Raw genomic sequence first — 23,534 nt, forward strand, 5'->3', positions numbered from 1 at the left:
CCCTTTTGTTCCCAGCCCAGCTGACAAACCAGCGCTGTTTGACTCGAGATCAGTTCAAGTGTAATGGAGGTACAAAAGACAATCTTTCTCTACAAGTAAACCTTTTGCTTTTTCTTCCAGAGCACCCTCCTGCTCGTGTTCTGCATGTGCCGATGTACGGAGGCTGCATCCCCAGGAGCGTCACCGGATGCCCACCCACATCTCCTGGCTGCAGGAAACTCCATCAAGCTGTGCTTTGCCTCCTGAACCCACCAAGAAGGCGACTGCACAGAGAAAATTACGACTTTTGTCAGGACCCAGGGAATCCATGAGTGACCACACACAACCTTTCATCAAGGGAGAAGCTCCTCACCCTGCAGAACCCCCTGGAAGCCACATGGAGCTGCCCGCTATGCTGGACCAGTGAAGGGGAGGATGGGATGCTCCCACCATTCCAGTCACAGCCAGAATCTTTTCCCTGCATCCACTGGAGCAGCGGCAAAGCTTACTGGGATGGCAGGAGGTGTGTGGTGCTCACTGCCCACCCAATGCCTGGATGAATCACAGTGCTCCTCCCAGCATAGAGAAGAACAAAGGATCCGGATGCAGCACTGACCAAATGCACACGGGCTCCCTTTTATAGAATCACAGAATGGTTTGGGTTGGAAGGGAACTTAAGATCATCCAGCTCCAGCCCCACTGCCTCAGACTTCTCTGGAGACTTCCTAAATGCTTCTCCTTTAGCTGGTGCAAACATGTCCTGAGAAACCTAATGGTAGAAATCTGTTTGAAATAACACACACAAGCTCTTCTGGAAAAAAAGCATTTTCAAGATTTCTCTGCACTTGAGCCAATTTCTTCAGGCATCCTGCCCCATATTTAAGAACGAAAGGCAAGATCCCCTCATTAAGTGTCGAGTGTTAAGTTTTATGGCCCTGCACTTGAAAATGTGCTCCTAAATATCTGAATCTCAAGCACCTGGAAATAAGTATTTGGAGCCTTTGGAGTGAATAGAAAAGGAAATAGTTTCTGTATATTATTTTTATTTTCTTTCCTTTTTATGGTTTGAAGTTGCTTTTATGCAGCGCTGGAAAGTTACAGCCCGTGATTTGTTGCATTCTGGTCTGCTAATAGAAACATCCCCCTGACTGCTGCTCACTCTGCAGAGCAGAGGAATCATAACACAGATTGTAAATGGTTGCATTACGGAGAAAGATAATGTTTCTTTCCACTTTCATTTCCCTCGGTTGGTATTTATCGTGGTAGGGGTTGCGTAAGCAGATGAGAGAGAGATCATGCATTATTTACCAGGCTGGAACTGGGGAAAGGCTCCAGCCTTTCGGAGAGTGGATGAGCGCCCAGCAATTCCCACCCGCTGAGCTTTGTGCTGTGCTTGGTGGGAGCTGTTAAAGCAAAAAGGATTGTCCTGCCAGCCTGGGGAGCAGTGGATGGGGCTGAGGGACACAGGCTCTGTTCTCCCTCCTTTCAGCTCTGGACAGTTTGTGTCATTATTTATTTCACACCTTGGCAAGAAGGGAGCAGAACTGCACCGAGTCACCACAGCCATCAACCGGTTCCTTAAGGTCTGCTGGGGCTCCGACACATCTGAACAACATTTCTTGCTCTTGAATGTAGCTGAGGGCAGACAAACCCAGAGATGGGGGTGACACAGGAGGAGGCAGAAGCCTTTCCAGCCCCAGGATTGTCCCCAGGATGCCACCAGGGCTGGTGCTGACCCAGTTTCTAAATGGGACAGGAAGTTGCAACACTCTAAGGTTTATTATCATTAAATTCTAGCCAGTGTCAGAGGCCCTGTGTTTGTCCTTGCAGTGCTACTGCCAGTGCACATAAAAGCTATCAAAATAAGCCACTAAATGCTGGCAGCCTTGGGAAAGAATTAAAAAAATCTGAAAAAAACAAGAAACAAACCCAGTGAAACTACTAAATAAGGAATAAGTTAATGAGGAAAAATTACAAGGAACTGAAGACTTTAAATGCCCTTCCAAATTAAGGAGAAAAAAAGGGAAAGGTTCAGCTCTTATTTTTGCAATTAAGGTGTTATTTATGGCAATTTAGCTGTTTTAAGATATAAGCCTGAATACAGTGCCACAGAAAATATATCTGATTTATTTCTAGGCTTCTCATCCATTTCTATATGAGCACCAGCCAAAAAGCAAGAGGACTCCCCGAGGTGTTTTTGCTCACAAAGCACCTGTAAAGCACCCCGAGGATTTATCCCTGCCCCGGGCAGCAGCACTGTGACCATTGGGAAGCCTTCTTGTTTTTTCCTATATATTAACAAAAACAATAAAGGAAATAAATGAATAAAGCATATAAAGCTTTGTTCAGCTCAAAAACAGTTCAAAGAGGAGAGAGCTGCCGGTGGGATGGTGCTGGGGAGACTCTCAGCCTTGCCGTGCTGCTGCTCACAGACTCCCCTCTTTGAAGGAGACATTGCAACGTGACAATTGCGAACTCCGCGGCTCTGTTGGCTTTTCCAGCCCCCTGCCTCGGTGCCCTGTTCTTTGAAGCCGCAGAGTAAACAGGTGTGAGTCCCGTGGCTCCGGGGGCAGGAATGTGTTCCCAGGAGGAGCACTGGGGGCAGGCAGGGAAAGCCCCGAGACCATCCTGGAGAGCGGCATGAGGCGGTCAGAGCACCTGGGCTGAAAAACGGGGGAAGGAGGCAGAGAGAGGAACGCAAATCAAGAAAACCGTCCATTGAGGAAGATCTCCTTGTGGAGAAAAGGGTTCCCAGGAATTGTAAGTAAGCACACAGGTAATGGCTTTTCTGAGGATGGATGCAGGAGGATGTGAACAGGAATGTGACAGAGTTGTGTCAGCTTTCTACCACGCCAGCAGAGCTGCTGGAGGCACAGTGGGTTTAACTGGAGCACCTGGAGCTTGGCAGGAGATGAGGAACAACCAGGGCCTCAGAGGGTGCCGATTTGATTTCATTCAAATCTAACTGTCCAGAAGAATTCTCTTTTCTTCATTCGCTCTCTCTCAGCAGAAACATTTATTATGTTAAGTGAAATGTTTAACCACTGGCACTGTGGGCTGCAACAGCTCATCATAAGCAGCTTTAGCATTTGCTGGGATCAGCACCCTGGGGCTGGGGATGGTGTTTTCCTCTGCCCAGTTACTCTCCCTGGCTCCTCTCGCCTCCAGCTCTGTCCCCTGCGCGTTTTTCAAGTTGCAATGCGTTAAAATAAAAGTATTAACGGCGCTTATCTGATGCATGGGAGATTGTGAGAGCAAGCTGGCAAGCAGCCAGGAGCTAATAGCAGCATAAAGCAATTTGCTGGGGAAAAAAAAAAAAAGAAAAAAAAAGAATTAACATGCTAATTGTCAGGCTGGAGAGGGTGCTGGGGATCACAGAAAAGTAAAAAAAAAAAAAAAAAGGGACATTGATTGCTCTAGATTTAAACAATAAAGGACTGAGGAAGAAAGAAAGAAAGGTTTTGAAGCAATTTTCTTCTTTTTTGTCCCATTCTCTGCTACCCTCCCCCAGCTCAAAACCTCCAGCCAGAGCCTCAGGCACTCACGGGAATTTATCCGAAGATCTCTTCCTTTTTAGCATCGTGTCACTGCCAGCTGCACCACGGGCTGCGGAGCTCTCGGCAGCACCACGCAGCTCTGCCCTTCCCACGGAGCGAGCGGCGCTGCCCTGGGGCTGCTGTCGGGGACAAAGTCAGGTGCGACAGCCCCAGCCCGCAGCTCGGCTGAGCCCAGAGCACGGAGCAGGTTTCCAAAGAACTGACCCTCGCCCATCCCCGGGGAAGATTTTTTGGCGTAACTTTCTTGAACAAAGGGACATTGCTTTTTTTTTTTTTTTTTTTTTTTTAATATTAATATTTTTTTAAATTTCTTTTCCTCAAAGCAATGAGAGGAGTGCCTGGAAATCTCAAGCAGAAAGCTCAGCCTCTTAACGCTGGCTCCGGAGAGCGCCGTTAACTGGGATTAAGAAAGTCACCTAATGCTTCACCAGGATTTCAGCAGCACGGAGCCTCCCGAGGCAGAGAACGGCGACGGCAAATCCGGCAGGATCTCAGGGCAGCAGCAGATCCACGCAGGTGCCGTTTAACCCCGGATTTATGCGCATCCCACTTGTGCGAAGCGGCTGGAAACGCAGCGCGCCTCCCCTCCGCGGACGGTGAGCGCTGCCAGCCCGAGCCGCGGCCGCCCGGTGCCCGGTGCCGGCGCTGGCAGAGGCTCTCCCTCACCCCATGCAGGTGCAGCGGCGGCACGGAGCTCCCAGCGCAGCCCCGGAGCGCCCGGCGCATCCCGGCTGAGCGGCAGATGAGACAGCGCGCTTCCCCGAACCGGGCGTGCTGGGGGAACACGGGCCGGGACACGAGGTACCCGTGGCTTTCTTTTGATTAATATTTGTGGATGAGTGATGTAAATGTGAGCCAAGAAGATTTAAAAGAAAGTCGCTGAGCCGTGCAAGTGAATTAATTTGTCTTTAGGCAACATGCGGCTGGGTTGCAGCCTTTTACAAGCAGGAACATTATTTCTTTCCTATGCCAAAGACTGACCGCGTTTGCCCTCCTGTTTTTACTTCTGCCGTGGAGGAAATTTAAGCAAGAACATGTATAGTGAATTGCTCAATTCAACCAGTGCCACCGAAGCTCACCTAATGATCCAGACCAACACGCCCTACCTGAGCAGCACTCCGAGACCCGTGAGCTCCTCCGCTCTTTACATGTCCACAGCCAGGGTGTTAAAAGAAGGGGAAATAAATAAGCCAGACCTGGTGACTTACATCATCCTGTTTTTCTTTCTGTTCTTGACTGTGACATTCATTGTGTTCTTCATAAACTGCCAGCTGAAAAATTCTTTTTTTGCTACTCTTCCTTACGACAGATCGCTCAGGGAGGCGAGGAACCCGTGGAGGACACAAGCTGTCTGACACTTCTCGTTCCAGCAGGAGCAGGCACCAGAAACCCTGTGCAATGAGGAGTTAGTGCCATGTGCCAGTGCAAGGATGTGACCCCCTTTAGAGTAATGGGCAGGAGGAGATTGTTGAAAATTACGCTGTGTGCCAATCTGAGTAGCTGTAAATAAAAAGTTCTGTTATGAACTGAGGAGAATGCTTTAGCAAATTTATACAGTTTTTGCAAAAAATTGCCCCGTGATTCCCGATTAAACTGTGTATGCAAATGTCATTATCCATCCATTCAGCATCCATACAAGGATAATTGTATTAACAACAATCTCTGATTTGGGCATCTGGTGGAGCCCATGTTTATAAAACCAAGCATCAAATGTTAAAAACCCCAATGTATTTACCTAGCAGCTCCACACTGAGATGAGTTTACTTTCAGACCCGTTTCTCCCAACTGCTGCTGGAATTGCATGGTGATATCGTGGGAGGCCTACCAGGCAGGAGCAGAAAATGAAAAATGTTTATTTAGGGTTTTGATTGTCATTCTGTTAAGGGTGTTTTTGGTGTTTGAATGCATCATGGATCAACTCCTAAGTTACTACTTATGTGAAACTCTTATTACCTATGGAATTTATTTTTGACTTTCACAGCTGCAAAGGAAATTATTTGCCACAGCATGAAACCAAAATGATCGGGATGGGGAAAAGTGGGGAAAGAAAATGAATATATTTGGTATTATGCAAACTAATGAAAGGGGTGAGCAGAGTGCTTTGAGTTTGTTACACAAAGTGGGTAAGTTCTGTAAGCCATAAAACACAGCTTTATAGGAACAATCACTTTACTGCACAGTATCCCCACTCCTTGCTCTTCATCTAAACCTAGCCCAAGCATGAGTTATCAATATGGCAACAGCTTGATTCAACACTGGTCACTGGCAACCCCTACCATTTCAAATTACTACCTGATTTTGTTCTAAAATCAGAACAAAAAAGCTTCTGCTTAACAATGGTAGCTGACAAGCTATTTTGTAGATGCTGGTATCTTGTAAACTTGCAGTTACAGATCAAGATGCATGAACTTGGGAAGAGTGTCCATCATTCCCACAAACAGTGGGCAAAGAACTTATTTTGTTCTTTTTTTTTTTTTTTAACTCAAATGGCTCAACATTAGGAGAATTGCAGCTATCCAGAACCACACAGTCCTAAATCCTATTTTTCGTGTAGTTTTGGGTATTGGATCATCTGAAAATGTTTTCAAAGTGGTGTCAGATGCTGCTCCTAACCCTGTTCTTGACCGGCAGAGTACACCAGAGGAGCTGTGTGTATATATGTGTACATAAGTCATTTAATCCAAATGAGATTTTACAATGCAGTTACACACACATACAAGCTTGCTCTCAAGAACACAGACAAAATGTGTATATATGGAATTCTGTTTGCAAGCTTTTCCCTTTTTAACCCAAAACCTGCAGTTGATAACACTTCCATGTCATTGTCTTTGTTACCATGTTTTATTTTGCTCAAATAAGTTAAACTACTACATAACAGATTTCAATATTTTATTCCTTAATATGTGGCCAATATTTCCTCTGACCTAAATTTAACTGGTGTAATTCCAAGTAGTTACTCTAATGCAGAAAGAAACAATAAATCCAAATGTATTTCTCTCAGCCCTTTTTGAATAAATCAACTTTTATCAAATCAGGCATTTCTTACTTATTTTTAAGTAATGACAGCTTGTTTTCAGCTACCAGCCATAATGAGTTTGGTCTAAGAATTTCTGCTGGCAAAAGCCTCAGAGCCTGACAGAGCACATGTTGCTTTGCACTCTTTGTTTAAACATTCAAGTATAGCTCCGGAATAATCCTATTTTTCTCCACAGCCTGGTTGGAGTAATACTACAGAAGAACCTGTCATGCTGAGAGTGTTAACTGATTTTCTGGGAATGCTTTTATCCATGCTCTGTGTTGCTCTCATCAATATCCAGGATCATTTCTACTGCAGAAGAAAGCTCTATTAATGATATTCAGAATCATAGAATCCCAGTACAGTTTGGGTTGGAACTGACCTTAAAGATTGTCCAGTACCAACACCCCTGCCAGGTTGGGGGTCATTTTCCAATGCCAGGTTGCTCCAAGCACCTTCCTATCTGGCTGTGAGCACTTCAGGGATGGGGCACCACCACAATTTTAGGTAACATACGAAATGAATGTGTAGAAAACATTCTGTTTCACCAGGCTCAGAATTCAAGCTGGTCAAAAAATCTACTTTCCAACCACAAGCACACCAGGGAGGGACTGTCAGGCTTTGCTTCACTTGCTGAACTGTTTTATTAAGCGTACAACACATGTGGAGTCCCAAAGGGATTCTCCATCCCTTCCCCTCACTCTCTGCCAGTCACAGTCCTGTCCCTGATACAAACACACCATTCCCTGCATCTTTTACCAAATCCCATTTTCTCAATGTGCCTTTCAAAAGCCCCTGAACACAGCACTGCAGCAGCCTCCCCCCTGCTGATGGCCTTTCCTCAAGGCAGACTGGAGGTCAATACACTGTAACACAAAGGGTGAGGGGAACACCAGGAATCTGGGGCACGAGGCTGCGAGCAGCAGAGTGATCCCGATTCAGAGAAATTCTTAATTATCAGCTTTGCTTTCAAGGGATGAGCAGCTCCTGTAACACTTTGAGGAGCACCTGTACAATTCACACCCATGGCTAAGTGCTCTGCTGAATCAGGAGCTGTGTGTTAAAGGTTCTAACTCTCCCTCCGAGCCAGGGAAACAACTCAGCACTTCCACCTGGAAGCAGTGAGATGGTTGGAAGCTGATGCCACCCTTTCAATGGATTATTATCACTGTGATGTTTCATTCTGTTGACTTCACCCTCTAAGCTGTGGATGGTTTTGAATGCAGCTGCCCGAGCCACTGGCACAGGCAGTGCCCACAGGGAGTTTTGCCACAGCACTGTACTAAGCAAGGAGAAACCAGCAGCTCCATACTCCGAGAGCATCCCATAACTGGGAGCTCGCTCATCCCATTGCTCTGCCTGAACACTGGGTTGTTAACATTTTGGGGACCCAGCAGAACCCATCTTTCTTCTCAAATTTCCTGTTGCAGGAAGTCCTGCAGGAAATCCTGTTGCAGGAATTCCTATCACATTGCTGAATTCTTATAGATAAACGATTTTTTGTACTACCAACAGAAGTATTTCTGTAAGTACTGTCAAAATGATACCATTTCAGTTGGCTGCATTCTACCAGTAGAAAGAATTCTTTCAAATGAAGTAATGAAATAATTTAAGTCTCTGCTTCTGAGAGCACAGCAGCTACTACGCTACCAAAAAGCCACAGAAAAGCATTTTTTTAAATGACAGGATCACCTTTGTGAGAGGAGGAATATGGACATGGAGAGGCATCAGCAGCAAGTTACATTAAATTAACCCTTGTAAACAAATACTTAAGACACAGAGTTACAGATAAAATAAATCAGAAGAATCTGTGGGTTTTTTGTTTTGTTTATTGAAATATGAGCAGCAGTATGCAAAAAATATCTTTAAAAACATAACATAGCAAAACCTAGTAATCTTAAAATTACAAAATAAAAAGATGTTTAGAGTTAAATGAAAAAACCTCATTGCTAGAACTGTGTTTCCTACAATGTAAACAAAAGCATAAAGGTTATGCTTGCAACAAACACAGAAGCAGGTTTATGGAGCAGCACAAAAAAGCAACATTATGTTGTAATCTGATGGTTTGGTCTATTGATTTGAATTCAGAATGGGAAACCCTCCTCAAGGGAAACTTCACAACTACAGAAGAAACTTAGTCACATGTTTGTCATTTGAAGCAGAACATTCAGAAAATGTTTTGGTTTCGGTTTTTGTTTGTTTGTTTGCTTTTCCAGAAACCATCACCAGCAACACTCTGAGCAAGTAAAACAATATTCTGAAAAAGTTATTATTTCAGACCAGTGAGGAAAGCCTGACACATTTTAATGTCCTCTAGAGTTATACTGCAAGAATCCAAGTTAATCTTACACCCAAGAATCGACAACTTTCACATTGTAATACTGTGGGGAAAATAAACCACTGCTTCAAGCAAAACTAAAAGAATACCAACATTTTAAACAATTTTATCCTGAATTTTAACACCTGGGCTGTTTCATCATTCTTTTGCCTGTTGGGCTGTTCTGTCAGGTTTGTCTCTCACCGGTCAGTCGTGCTAGGTGGTTTTATTTTGGTCCTGTAGATTCTATAACCGTGTCAGCCCCTCATGGACAATTAATTCATGCCTAATGCAGTTAATGAGTGCAATACACAAGGCACTGCCTGACTGCCAGCAAGGCCCAGGTGTTCAAGGAGCAACAGCCAAGCTGCTGTCTTATCTCAGGGACTGTAAAAGCATTCCCAGGAAAGCCTCCAGGGTAAGTCTGCTCCAGGCTCTCTGCTGGTATCGCCAAAGCTGTCAGTCAGTGCTGGGGTTGGTGCAAAGCAGAAAGATGCCCAGAAAGAAGAAAATACACTACAAAAGCCAAATCAGTTTTTACTGAGGAGAAACATTCAGTCTAAGCTGGGCCACACTGGAAAGGCTCCATCTGCCACTACCATACCACTGGCTGAGGCAATTTCCCCATCCCTTTATCCAGACCAATGGGTGATTTCTGTACCAGGAGCAGCACTCCCTGCTCTTGCTACACTTCACATATCATTGGCACCAAACAACTTTCCATTCAATCTATCCGTGCACCCATATCTGAGTTTTGTATCAGCAGCACAGATGAACAAAACAGGATTAGCAACACCATGAACCAGAAGCACACAAAACCTGCTAAGCAGAAAGCTCCCAAGAAGCCCTACTAGGAAGGAACAGAGTAGAATGCAAACAAATCTGACTGTGTTTGCTCCTGCAAGCCTGCCCTGCCAACACCAGCAGTAACAAGGATATCCCAGCACTGCAGCTACTGCAGTTCCAGAATATGTACACAAGCAGAAAAATGCCAGAGCACTTCAGTACTTAATGACAGCATCAGAAGTGGGTTAACTGGATATTATTGCAGAAATCGTGGTTCAGTGCATGGGTAGCCAATCTAACCACAATACCAGCACTAAGCACCAGCTCTGGCTCACAACACCCACTGCAGCACCCATTCTTGAGTCATTCAGTTGGCCACATACAAGCATACAAGTGAACAGAGATGAAGCCAGGTGAAAAACATTTTGGATAAAGTAAAATCTTGTACCTACAACTGCAATCTTTCCTTAATTCAATGTGCCATGTCATTTATTACATAAGCTAGTCAAGAAATAAAATATTCTGTAGTGTCAAATATACATATTCAGCAACTTGACAAACGTCAGGCCCTAAGAAGAAAATAGAAGCTGGATCCTGTGGCCCACTGACTTGGCATCTTATTCAATCAAAAGAACTGTCTGTGGGTTGCAGCTCCAAGGAGTGAAAGGGAAGAAACCAAAACTAAGTGGCAAATGATGTTACTCCCTTTCTCCTGAAGAAGCACTCATCTGTTTTCAAACATACTTGAGAAACTGTTTAAAAAAAACAAAACAAAACACAAAAAACTAAAACAGTAACACAGAAATTCCTGTACAAAAGAACATTAGGGTTCTGCAGAAGTGTTACAGTTTATTCCTTTAAGGCAATTCATAAAAAACATTTTAATGACACGTAAACAATTTAAATCCTTTAAGATCATTTGTTACTTAGGTACCATACAATGCATGACTTCCACATTTGAGGAGAAACTGTCATTCAACAGAAGACACAAGAACTTGTTTAAAAAATCATTTTCTCAGGATTGCAGTAATTAACTGCAACACATCTTTGAATAAGTATTTGCATATTAGTCTTCAGCCTCTCCCCCAAACACTGAACCCTTTTCTGAGGAGGTGTTCAGGAAAGAGCAAAAGCAAGGTGAGGTTAAAAAACATTATAGGGTCTTTCTGCATGCAAAATTTTGTATATAATTCACTTCTAAATCTCTTAACATGTTTCTTTCAGCCTCTTTTTATGATATAAAGAAGGGAAATGTGTATGTTATGTAATTGATTTTAGTGTTTACTATAGTGTTTAAATTCTCTACCAAAGTTTGCCAAATGCAAACATGAAGTTCAACAAAGCCAAGTGTTGGGTCCTACACCTGGGACCCAGCAATCCCAGACATAGCTACAGGTTGGGCAGAGAAGTGACTGAGGACAGCCCTGCAGAGAAAGACTTGGGAGTGACTGTAAAAAGCTCACCGTGAACTGGCACTGAGCACTCACAGCCCAGAAAGCCAACGGAATGCTGGGCTGCATCTCAAGGAACACGGGCATCTGGGCAAGGGAGGGCACTGCCCCCTCTGCTCTGCTTTGGTGGGACCCCACCTGCAGGGCTGAGCACACTTCTGAGGCCCTCAGAGTCAGAAGGACATGGAACTGCAGGAGCAAGTCAGCAAGTCCACAGGTCACAATGCTGTAAGAGGACTGGAGCACCTCCCCTGCAAAGAGAGGCTGAAAACGTTGGGGCTGCTCAGCCTGGAGAAGGAAGGTTGAGTGGGAACCCTCCAGTATCTGAAGTGGCTACAGGGGAACTGGAGAGGGACAGTGTCTGGAACTGTAAGTGACAGGACAAGGAGTAACAGGTCCAAACTGAAGGAGGGCAAATTTAGCTTAGACACAGAGAAGAAATTCTTTACTGTGAGGCTGGTAAAGCACTGGCACAGGTTGCCCAGAGAGGCTGTGGATGCCCCAACCCTGGTAGTGTTCAAGGCAGGTTGGAGAAGGCCTGGAGCAACCTGGTCTGGTGGGAGGTGTCCCTGCCCATGGAAGCGGGGTTGGGACCAGGAGATCTTTAAGGTCCCCTCCAATCCTTAACATTCTGTGATTCTTTAGATGTGAGAGAGAAATTGCATCATATTAACACAGTCCTTCAATCCCATAAAGATGCCAACCACAGTTACAAGTTTTCTGACTGAACCCCTGCCATCAGGGACAGGATCAAGAGCACTGTTTCATGCAGACTACAAAGAAGTGATTACTTTTGGTCATCACCAACAGGTCTGAATTAAATTACATCATCTGGAAGTAAAAGCTCCTGCATTCACTTAGTCATTTGCTAAGCCACTCATAGTCCTCAAAGAGACTCAAACTCATACTTGAAAGTGAATTAAATACAGCGTAATCACTAATACTGCATGATGTCTACTGAGAGGCTAAAAAGGCCTAACACAGATCAATTCCAGACAGGTAAAATAAACAGCTAGAACATCAAAAAGAAAACAAAACGCTTATTCCTTCCAAAAAGTAGTAAGCATTGCCATTTACAAATAGTAGTGTTTATGTTAAAATAGAGAAAGGTACCTAAAAAGAAATAGCCTTGGCAACCAAATCCAAACGGCATGAGTGTAAATCAAAGCAAAACAAGAATCACTACTCCAGAAACGTGCAGGATGTTTACCTTGGATCAATTACTATTTTAAATGGTGGTTAAAAGAGATATTACAAAACCAAAATGGGAAAAGGCTAAGAACTGCTATTCTGCATTAATATACAATGTGTTTATGACAGCATTTTCCAATAGAAAATACAAGTGTTTTTACACCACTCCAATATTTGTAAAAAGTATATTTCATGTGTACACATAAAAAAAAAATCACATTGTTCAATCTGAGGCAAATTAGCCATAATAAAGTCTAATTTTGCTTATGACAGATGTCAACCTTAAGATATTAAAACACTATGCTAAAAATACAGCTTGCAAGCTGGAGCTGCACATGTTCAAACAGTTTCATAAACATTAAAAAAAAACAAATTATGGTATGTATTTATTTTCTGAAGTCAGTCTTCATTAATTCTTGTCCCTACAGGACAAAAAGGTTTTCCAGTTAAGACATTTGTCTGTTTAAGTTTTAAGGGGAAGAAGGGGGAAAGTGTTCTGAATTTTTCAATAGACTGTTTTTTCCCTTAGGGTTCAACTGTCACTTAAGCATCACACGAACAATTTGAAATGTAAAACTGATTAGCTATACACAATGGAATTGGTCACAAAGGGATCTAAAAAAAAGTTAAATCATAAGATCCATTCTCCATATAGCTCACAGTATCCACTGGAAGTTTCTCTAGAATTAGAATAAGTTCTCTAAAAATAAGGCCGAAGATGGAATTTCAGCACTATGAAACAGATGAGATGGGATTAAGAGGAGAACCCATTTGTGTAAGTACTTTATCCAGCCACTGGAGGGGCCCATGAAGATGAATTTCTATCCAGCACGGGGTGCTTGTGACATCCTGCCGGTGATATTCAGCTCCCCAGCCCTAGAAAATGAACAAAATGGTACTGATCAGTTTGAGGACATGCTTGTCTTTTAAAATAACTACTAACAAGAAGCAGGATATCTCAAGATACTTATCTGAAGGTAATTCAGACTCTAGTAACACTGATCTAAAGGAACAAACCCAAGGCTGGGAAGGAGCAGGTGGGAAGCTGCACCTGGAAGCCTGAATCAAGTCCCATGTGCTACAGGCTCCTGTGGAGTTCACTGCTGACCTGAGGATGACTCCAGCCATGGTCACATCTCTCTTCCCTTTCAACCTCCTGCTCCCCCTCTCCTCCACACTCTCAAACTGAGCAGTATTTGTTATAACCGACAAAACCAACGAGACATCTTTTGGAGAAGATGTAAACAAAACGCCTGGAAAGCCCAAGTTTGGACTCCACACTAAACCTGAGACAGACAATATCTTGATTAAACAATGCCCAGGAAATGCTCCTGGGAGAATAACAACACAGCCTGACCTCAGAAACTCAAATCATGTCTTACTTACATAACCAGGGACTGCTTTAAACTAATAATCAGTTTGAAGAAGCTGAAAATTTTTTTCAATAATTATGCCCGTTTCTACTCACATTCTTTTAGTGGACTTGTTATTCAGTTTAATCCTTGAAATTCAGAGCATGAACTTAAATCTCCTTTAATAAAATTACAGCAACCATAATGAATAAACTCCTATCCTGAATACTGCAGTAACTGAATACACAGCCATCATTCAATACAGCAATCTGTGCTTTTTCTTCCCCGCACTGATTTCCCTCTCCCCAATTAATCACTTTAAATATACTTATCGCTGAAAAGAACCACATCAGGCCAAAACAGCTTTGCTACAGAGCTAATGGAATTACTGCTAAACACCCAAACCCACAATAAACTTAAATACCCTCAGAATAACCTACCTTTACAAAACTCATGCGAATGGTGCACATTTTGGTGAGCTCATATACTGCTTCAAATCCATGGTTGACAGACTGAGCTAAAAGCTGAGCAAACTCCTGATTGTTAAAAATTTTCAGACTGCATCCACTGGGAATCTTGCATACAGTTGTTGGATGAAAGCCATGGTGGTAGTTGCAGTTCCTGCTCTGTACAAATATGCTGCTATCACTTAAACACTCAGCATAGACTTCTCCACCAACATAGTAGAGATGAACTCCTTAAAAACAAAGATAAGGACATTTCAAATTACTTTGTTGTCTCTGATTTTGAGGTAGTTATTGTAAATTCTGTGTTACTGGAGGGGAAAAAAGGAAATCTCTGCCTGAGGAGGTTTTCAGAAAAGCTTTTGCTCACACTATAATTCACTGACTCATTTCAACACAGCAGGCTCATGATACACCAGCCACTAGATGTCCTTCTCTGATCAATCACAGAACAGAATGAAGAAATTCCTGCCACATTTCAACTGTTATTTCAAGCTATTCTTCTAGAGAATTTATGTGGGTTTTAAAACTCCAGTTTTATACACCTGGCAGCTTCTGCCTATACTAATTAGAACAGAAATAGGTGTGTCCTGGGAGAAGGGTCAGTAATGGACAGGAATGAGAAAGTATATCCACAGTCTGCTCTGATTTTCAGTACATTTTCTCAAGCCAAGCGACAGGTAAGTCCAGCTAGTTGCTCTACTTAATTACCATCAGGCTTTACAAACCTTAACATCAACAAAGCCCTTGGATTTATCGCATTTGTCTGCATTCAGCTATGCACGTTTTGAAGTCTATACAACATTATTACTGACTAAAAATTAACACACAAAAGCTGCCCATCCCTTCAGCACCCAAACTCAGGTGCTCACTGCTGCTTCACTGAGACACCTGCATTCCTTCCCCTATCCCAGTTTTTACATGGTTGGGATATAGATCTGTTTAAATCTTCCCTGCAATACCCTGAGAATCCATTCTGGACTATTCTGTGGTGTGCCAGAGGAGACTGCAGCAAGTCAACAAATGCAAGTTAATCTTTCAGACAGCAGCAACTGTTGTGAACATTGCTAGATCCACCTGGTAGGATGGAGGTTACAGAGGAACTGTTGGCTGTCAGAGAATCTAGGGTGGGCAAGAATGCATTTTCACAACACAACCCTATTTACTTAAAAAGACAGTGACCACCATTTGCCAGCTAGAGTAAAAAGCCTTAGCACACAGGATTAGGTGGTTCTAAGGAGGCAAAATCTCAAGACCTTCCAAGCAAAAGCCATAAATAAACTGTATTTCATCCCTAAATAACCTTAACTGTAGTCAGAACAGTTACCACAGAGCAAAGTTTAAGTTCAATAATTACTATGAGAGACACAGACATTTTAAAGCTCATTACTATTGTACAACATGATGATGGGTCCTGGTTACACTTCTGACCTTAGGCAGATGCACAAGATTTCTCTGCCAATACCATCAAAAGGGGTGAGCCAAAACAAAAGAGCCTGACAAACCACCCACACTCCACAAATCACTTGTTCCCCTTTGTAATATTATTTATAATTTTTTTTTTTTTTTTTTGGACAACTGCATTGCAGAGTCAAGTTTCCAACAGATACAAATAGAACTTCTGGTCTCCAAATTACCTGCAAAATCTTGTCATATTTACAGTAGTTTCTAATTAAAAGAATGTTATGGGACAGGGTGAAATTTCCATCAATCAAAACTCAAGACCAACTTTACCAAATGCTCTTAGGTATAAAAAGGCTTCAAAACATGTGCAAGAGAAACAGGGTTCTCTTCTCAGGACTGAGTTAATCACAAAAAAAAAAAAAAAATTCAGAAAGCGTTCTACAGTTTAAGATAATCCAGGCACATTCCATCAAAGATGAAAACTGTGCATCTCTATGTACTATCAGCCAAAACAGCACAAGAAAACTAGAAGATCTTGCAAAACCTGCTGTCTCCAGGAATCCCTCCCACACACATCCACGCCCCATGGATTCACTCAAGACAAATGAGCCCTTGCAGTTTTGCATTAGCACTTCAAAGTCCTGCTGCCAACTCACCAAGATATTTAAACATACTGCAGACAGCAGGTAATACCTTACAACAACAAAACAAAAAAAAAAATCTCTGACATGCTGTAAAGGTGTATGAAGAATTTGATTTAAGAAGTAGATATAATGTAGAATATCATGGCAAATCCTGTAATGTTTCCTGGTGCTGAAACACAGACCACTACACATCATTTACCTTAACAAGCAAGCCCCAATGGCAATCTAGTTTGGTAAGGAAGGGGTAATATTTAGGCTTTTTAATTAGTGACAAACAAAAATGCATGCAATTCCTGACTAATTAGAATCAAACCATGCCTAACTAAGTTGTTTTCTAGTACTGGAGAGATAGATAATGTATCACATCTCAGATTACCTCTAGCATTCTCATCTGAGAATAACCACCACTGCAGCATAGAGAAGCAGAAATAAAACCAAGGACTTGGTTTCTCATTCATAAGTCAGTTTTACCTTTGCCAATGTGCCGCCGAGTGTTCTCAATTGTTGAGTTGCGATTAACATTGGAGAGCAAACCTAAGCAGAACCTGTTCTTGTTATTGGAGGGATCTGTAAACCCATCTACTAAGACACTTGTGGAAGATGCATGGAAAGCCTCCCCAACACGGTTATTTAACTCGTAATACACAATGGAACACCAGTGTTTGGGCTCTTCATAGGCAACAGGCTGAACATCTGAAAAGCAAATGCAAGCAACAGTTTACATAAGCTACAAGGTCTGTCAAGCAGATCTTCCAAAACACCAACAGCTAAGTGAAATCTTAGTGAACAATTATGATGGGCAAGAAGTGTCCCGATTATAATCTTAACGATTTTGACCTTTGTGCATTTTAGCTGGCCTGTTGATTTTATGATTATTTTCTGATTTTAAGTGCAATATTAAACAAAAACAGCCTTACACACACACACACACACACAAAAGACTATGTGACAGCAGGTAAAACATAACTCTTCTACCCACTTTTAAATCATCTGTTATAACTGGGGACTCAATTTTCAGAGCCTTTTGCAAATGTTGTTCCAGCAACAGGCAAAGGTAGCAGAAAAGAAAAGAAAAAAAGTTCAACTCACTGTAAGCCACATTATGCACCTGAAGCTTTAAAAGGAAAAGATGAAAATAAAAATAAGCAAGGCAAGTTTTATGCTCAATTACATCTCTTTCAGTCCCAGTTTGCCTAGGAGGAGTATTTCTACCTACCAGCAAGATTTACTGGCCCATTTGAAGTTATTTATTCAGTTTGGTCATGAGCTGCAAGAAGCCAAACTACGTAATTTTCCACCAGATTATACAACTTACCTCTGGTAGATATATTTGGCATGATTTGAGGGATCATTGTATTGCTTGTGTCCATAGACTGTGAATTATCCTGCCCCATTTGTTCATCAGGGGGCATATAGGCAGGAGGTGGAGTATCAGCTACAAACATGAAAAAAATAAGAATAAACGTCAACAATTTAGAGTATTTATTTTTACATTCTACAGCTGTAAACACACAAAAATATTCCCCAACAAGATGTTAAAAAACATGACCTCATTTTCAAAGAAATCTGAACACAGCCAGCTGTCTTTACAGCAAACTCCTTCAATAGCTGAAATTTTACCTAGGAGAGCAATAACAAGATTGAAAATTTGAAAAAAATGAAATGCACATTTTTCTTTCTGTGTGGTTTTTTTTTGTTTGTTTGTGGGTTTTTTGGTGGGTTTGTTTTTTTTTTTTTTTCCTTTAATACCTGCACTCCTGCATTTGGGCAAAATGACTGCTTCCCCCTTTTTGTCACACAAACATGAGCTTTCTTGCCTACCCTCTTCTCAGTGTTCAAAAATAAAGCAGTAGAAGAAATAACTACTTGGGTATAATAAAGGTCTAGAACAGCCTGGGGTTTTTTGGTGCTCCTGCAGGCTGAGCTCATTACAAAAGTGTGGATCTGCTTTCTGCCATCAGCACAGCAATGAGTGTGGCAGCACCCCACTATGCCCCACAAATGCATCCACCCCAGTGATCCCAGTACTTGGCCAACACAGATAATCTTTACTCTATTAAATTCCTGGCTTCATAAACCACATCAATAATCAGACAGAACCAGTAAGGCTTCTTTCCTTTGTCCCTATCATTTTTTCCCGTATTTTCCAACACAGTTAAACAGAATCAGTTTAATCCAATCTGTTCCCAACAAAAATGATATTTTTCTCCAGTTAAACACCATATTCTAAGGGGTTTTATTCAGTGAAAGACATCAGTAAAATTCCTGTTCAGCATCCTGCATTTCCTTTCTTTTCATTGCTAAATATTCTTCTAACGTATGGATTAGTTATTCTATAGTGAAGCCGTGCAAAGTAACTCACCAGTATTACATCCATGACACAAAACAGTTGGAAAAATAAAACTGTAACAATTAACCAGTGACAAAACTAGGAAGAAAAATCCCACAAAATACAAAAGAAAAATCTGTTTATGGCAAGTATCACGAATTCCTGAGGTCACAGGTCTCAACAACACACAGCACCTCAATGATTTTTATTAAACTGCCGTTCAGGCTCTACTCACCTGGCAGCTGAAAGGGACTGGATGGCCCCGAGCTGGCTGGGGAGCTCGGGTAAGTGCTGCTGGCTGGAGAAGGGGGGTAGGGGCTGTTTGGTGAGATGGAGAACGGAGTGCTGTTGGGCTGCTGGAAGGAGTCTGGAAATGTGGCGTTGTGCGGCATGTGGGGCTCGTTGTGGCTGAGGTTCCTGAACTGAACTAGCAGACTGTGCTGGGGGTTGAATTCGCTATGTCTAGGCACTAACACTGGAGGTAGAACTGCAAAAAACAAAGGGAACCCAGATACATTTAGATTAAAACCTGAGATAGAAGAGATACAAATAATGTGCTGTTCTGCTCATCGTGATAATTTCAACTCTAGCTGGGGTGGAAAAGAGGAGCAGAGAATGAATCTGGCATGCCTTTACCCCATCCTCTCTCCTTCACATCACGCTTGACAGAAGATTCAAACTTTACTCTTGCAAGAATAACAAAAACACAAACATATTTCAAACAACTTGAAGATGGCCTTGTAGAAGTGCAAAACTCAAGTCTGCATATATTAGCAAGTCACAGAAAATGGAAATACAGTCTCTATTGCTACAGTCAAACTATATAGTTACATATTGTCCTTTCCAAGAAGAGAAAGAAGATCTGTACCACCATACGTTTTAACTTCAGGATGGGTGGAGTCTAGAATTTCAGTGCTGCAGCAGTGCACTGGAGCACTACAGTCAATGCACTGGAGTTAGAACCACTTTGGGGAGCATGGGAAACAACTTCTCACCACATTGTCCAGAGCAACATTCCTCATCTCTCCCACAGCAGTCCCAATCCTCCTCACCTTTCCCACAGCAGCACACTTTTAACAGCAGCCTCCTTACCTAACACACACCTTCCTCTAACTGATCACATCTCTTGGTTCCATTCATCTCTGCTGTCTCCTAACTGGAAGTCATGTGGGGAACTCTACCACCCTAAAATTTTATTAACTTTATTTTTCATCTTCTCAGTTCATGTCACACATCAATTAAATAGCAAGGCCCTGAAAGGCAGCCACCAACCTCCTTGCAGGGACTGAGATTTTGAAACAAGCTTCTCAAAGAAACTGAACCTGAAAGAACACATCACTGCTTTCTATTTTACTACAAAGGAGAACTTTGCTACTAACTTTAAGGACAGCAGGTTTATGAGGTCTGTGGGAAAACGGTGATCACTCCCAAAGAAAACAGCTAGTACAAAATGGACCATACACCTCCCCAAAACCCCACCAGTAATGTACACTTTGAATATTCCCCTCCCAAACTGCCTCTTTTCATTGGTAGTACAGTACCAGAGGAGGATGGAGAGAATAGTTAATTGGTTACTGAAGATTCTGTTCAGTTCTTAGGACAGTAACTTTCAAACATACCTGGGCTCTCCACCCTCTTGTAGTGGTATGGATTGATGCAGACTTCCTTTTGTTTGGATCCAAAAGGAAATTCACAAATATCCAATGGCTTCAGCTCATGATGGCTTTGTAGATCCGGCCAGCGCCACACACGACAGTAAATCACGTGGGGAAGGCCTTTTCTGTGAGAAACCTGGAGCCGTCCATCCAAAGAGCGGGGGATAGTAACGCACTTGCTGGGCTGCCCTGGACTGCTCAAGGCTTTCTCCAGTTCTTCCATAGCACCCTTTTTCTTTTTCAGCTTTTTCACCAAAGCATCAACAGCTTTTTCTGCCCATTTTTCCTCTTCATCTCCTTGTTTCCAGCCCAACAGACGCTTTACAGCTGGGCTAGTAAAGGAGAACAAACTGGCCATTGACGTCATTTGACACAAGTCTTCAAAAAGTTTGTTGGGTTTTGTCTGTTTATTTATTTGTTTTTTCCCAAATAAATGTCAGCGTATACCCAAAGAAGTTATTGCAACTGATGAGCCGTATTATTTCCTGGAGGATGACAAATGAACATAGAGATGTCAGTGATGAAGTCTTCGCATCAAAAATGATGATAGATTCCTCCAATTTAGTACTAATAAAAAGATAATTTAACAAGGAATTAGCCAACAAGTAAAGGTTGCGGTAAAACAAAAAGGCAAGATACAAAAAGACCTCCCATTTCAACCCTAGCATTGCACCCGATTTTGTTTCAAAACAAAACCCCAGAAGTACTATGATCACAGTCTAAAAAAGTAATCAGTCCCCAAAGCTTGCACTACTGATTAGTGGGAAAAGGGACCATCAAGGGATGACAGGGACAGCACGGTTCCTGTTAATATTCCTTAAAGTGATTACTTTCTCTCAGAAGATAAAACTAACAATACACCCCTGTCACAGGGCTGCATTAGAAGACCAAACCTGCTATGAAGAAACAAGTAAGAGGCAGGGTGGAACCAGCAGTCCCAAGGCCAATACTGCATGGAAATACTCAGCTTCTCAAATGGATCTTTATTTCCAAAAAGGAAAAAAACCCTAAAGCATCTGCTTTTTCTTGAGCTCTAATTAGTTACCCCATGGTTCTGAGAGTATTGAAAGAAATTAGGAAGAAACTGTAGATGAAGAAAACAAAGCACAATTAAAAGAAAAACCCAATTAAAAAAAAAAAAAAAAAAAACAACCACACCAAACCTTCTCCAGCCACCCAGAGAGGTGGTCAACCTTTTTTTAGCTGTAGCTAATTTTATGCTGCACTTCCTTATATCTTTTAAGAAGAGTATTTGAAGAGCTAGCTATTTTTAACCTTGGCAAAAAAAAACTGTTTTCTTCTCCCCAGAAAAAAGAAGGGGGGAAAAGACATGGTGGAGTAAGCACTAGAAAAATGTGACCTTTACTACAAAGTGCCTCCAAAGGAGAGGAGCAGAACAACTGGCTCATGAATGGTGTTTTACCACTCACCAGCCCTAATGCAAATCCTCCCCCCAGCAATTTAAGGAGTACCGATGACAAGAGGAAATGATGTGCTGTGGCAACGAACTGATAAGAACTTGTAAAATCCCTTGTGAATACTAAATAAGCAAGTATAGACAATGAGCAGCTGGCAAAAAGCAAGAGCAGAGCTAAGAGAAAGGATGTCAATAACAAAAGATGCTTCCTCTCTTGCTACAGAGACTGCCAAACAACATTGTCTCTCCACTTTTGATAAACCACGGTGAATTAGAACACCTACCTAGCCCGAGACACCAAATCTGCACATAAGAGAAAAAGGGGGTGGGGGATGAGCAAAATGTTAAATATCTCTGCCCTGGTTCTTTCAGATTACTAGCTTTAATCAAGAAGATCTTTTTTCCTCCCATCTTTGATAAACTAAAAGTCATCTGATAACGCTTTTTAAGTGTCTGGGCACATTTACTGGCTCACTCAGGCACTTGGACAGATATTTTTATATAACAGAACCGTGTACTAAGTACCATCAGCCAAAGCTACAGCAAACATCCCTAGGCAAGGCATTTACGTCCTGCATGTAACCATCCCATATTTTTTATTATGGAGTAAAGAGGGTGAGGAAGGCAGGGAACAAACCCAAGGACACTTGGTGTTCCTTTACAGGAAAAAAATCCATTTATTTCATGCAGTAGCTTAATCTCATTGGTACTTCTTTGATTATTCAGCTTTGTTTCAGTAACACGGGGGAAAAAAAATGGAAAAGCAAAACAAACAGAAAAACTGTTTGAAGGTCTTTCTTCCTAGAGCTCTCCCTCTCAAAAAAAAAAAAAAAAAGAGAATAGAAGTCTCCCACTGCTTCAGTAACTCCCTAGAAGAAGGTACTGAGAAAACAGTAAAGGAAAAAACTCAAATAATTACCCATCACCTGTTTTCTTCAGAAATATCACCACGTCTGCATTTTCAGAGTAATTTAGCTCCCTCAGATTGTTACACATGAGAACCTTTGCACCCTTCAAAGTAACAGGAAATATATAAATGGAGATGAACTTGGCCAGGAACTCAGACTGATTTTTTTTTCTTTTCTGAGGATAAAAGTCTACTGTTTTAAAAAGTAAAAGCTGTCTATAGTTGCACCTAACTTACTTTTAAGCCTTGCACACATTCAATAGCTACAAGACCAGCAACTGCTCACACCCCTAGAAAAGGAAATGAACCCACCTAGAATCTCAGACCAGAAGACAATTAAAATGTTCTATTTTTGCTTTCAGCTATGTTTTCAAAGAACCTTAAGCATCATCAAGGCAGAAGATGCACTGGAAATTCCTCTAGTTAAGTTGAGCTCAAAGGAGATCTTAAACAAACATCCCCTGATCTATCCCATTACAGGATAATGGGATAAAAGACCTAGGATTCTATGCTATGATCATGTAAATTTTTATTTTGTATTTTTAGTATTTTGAACATAATGCATCCACTAAGAAAAATATTTTATTGGTTTTATATAATTTCAACATCACTTACCCACAAGTATGCTCTTGGAATAAACAAGTTCACTAAAAGGAAAGGAAGTTGGAACAGTTCTACTAAGATATTTTGCAGTAACTAATATTTGTAGGGCAATTGTCAAGGGAATTTTGATAAATGACTGTCCTACAAACTGTCTTTTTAGAAATAATCTGCTTGCAGTAACACAATTAACTCTAAAAACTTTACATTTGTCTGGGGGCCCATCAACATAAAGCAAAGCCTGGTAAAACAAGTATTTCCAAAGCATCAGAACAGATTTTATCAAAACTGCTTCAACTTCTTCAAAAAAAGTTTCCGCATACATGCTTGTAAGTCTAAGCACTGAAAAATGAGACGGTTGAAGCTGAAAACCTTAATACCATTCACAGTAATTCCATTCTGGCCACTTATGAGGCTTTCAAGCCTTCAGCAGAGGTGTATTTGAACCTATTCAAGAAAATCAAG

The 23,534-nt window shown here is 41.8% G+C and overlaps 2 protein-coding genes across 8 annotated transcripts in view; one reads left to right on the top strand and one right to left on the bottom strand.

The window, feature by feature from the left end:
* The first annotated feature begins 3,548 nt into the window (after nucleotides 1–3,548).
* On the top strand, nucleotides 3,549–6,429 carry SMIM32 (small integral membrane protein 32). The gene is given in 4 exon segments (XM_040078393.2): nucleotides 3,549–4,052; nucleotides 4,212–4,337; nucleotides 4,512–4,533; nucleotides 4,535–6,429. Coding segments are annotated over 3 exon segments (438 nt in total). The 5' UTR covers nucleotides 3,549–4,052; nucleotides 4,212–4,278; the 3' UTR covers nucleotides 4,892–6,429.
* Nucleotides 6,430–8,364: 1,935 nt separating this feature from the next.
* Nucleotides 8,365–23,534, bottom strand: part of SMAD5 (SMAD family member 5) — a 30,391-nt gene continuing 15,221 nt past the window's right edge. For 5 of the 7 annotated variants that reach the window (XM_040078087.2, XM_040078083.2, XM_040078082.2 and 2 more), the window contains 6 exons: nucleotides 20,110–20,630; nucleotides 18,726–18,977; nucleotides 17,477–17,596; nucleotides 16,633–16,854; nucleotides 14,090–14,346; nucleotides 8,365–13,173 (listed from right to left, as the gene is read on the bottom strand). In XM_040078087.2, coding sequence (XP_039934021.1) covers nucleotides 13,030–13,173; nucleotides 14,090–14,346; nucleotides 16,633–16,854; nucleotides 17,477–17,596; nucleotides 18,726–18,977; nucleotides 20,110–20,512 — 1,398 coding nt within the window. In that variant the 5' untranslated portion in view covers nucleotides 20,513–20,630 and the 3' untranslated portion in view covers nucleotides 8,365–13,029. Of the gene's footprint in view, nucleotides 13,174–14,089; nucleotides 14,347–16,632; nucleotides 16,855–17,476; nucleotides 17,597–18,725; nucleotides 18,978–20,109; nucleotides 20,654–23,534 lie in introns of those variants that run through there. The other 2 variants (XM_058422478.1, XM_058422479.1) reach the window with 2 other exon arrangements.

Source organism: Hirundo rustica, chromosome 14, assembly GCF_015227805.2.
Source record: "Hirundo rustica isolate bHirRus1 chromosome 14, bHirRus1.pri.v3, whole genome shotgun sequence".
In the NCBI taxonomy this organism is placed as follows: Eukaryota; Metazoa; Chordata; class Aves; order Passeriformes; family Hirundinidae; genus Hirundo; species Hirundo rustica.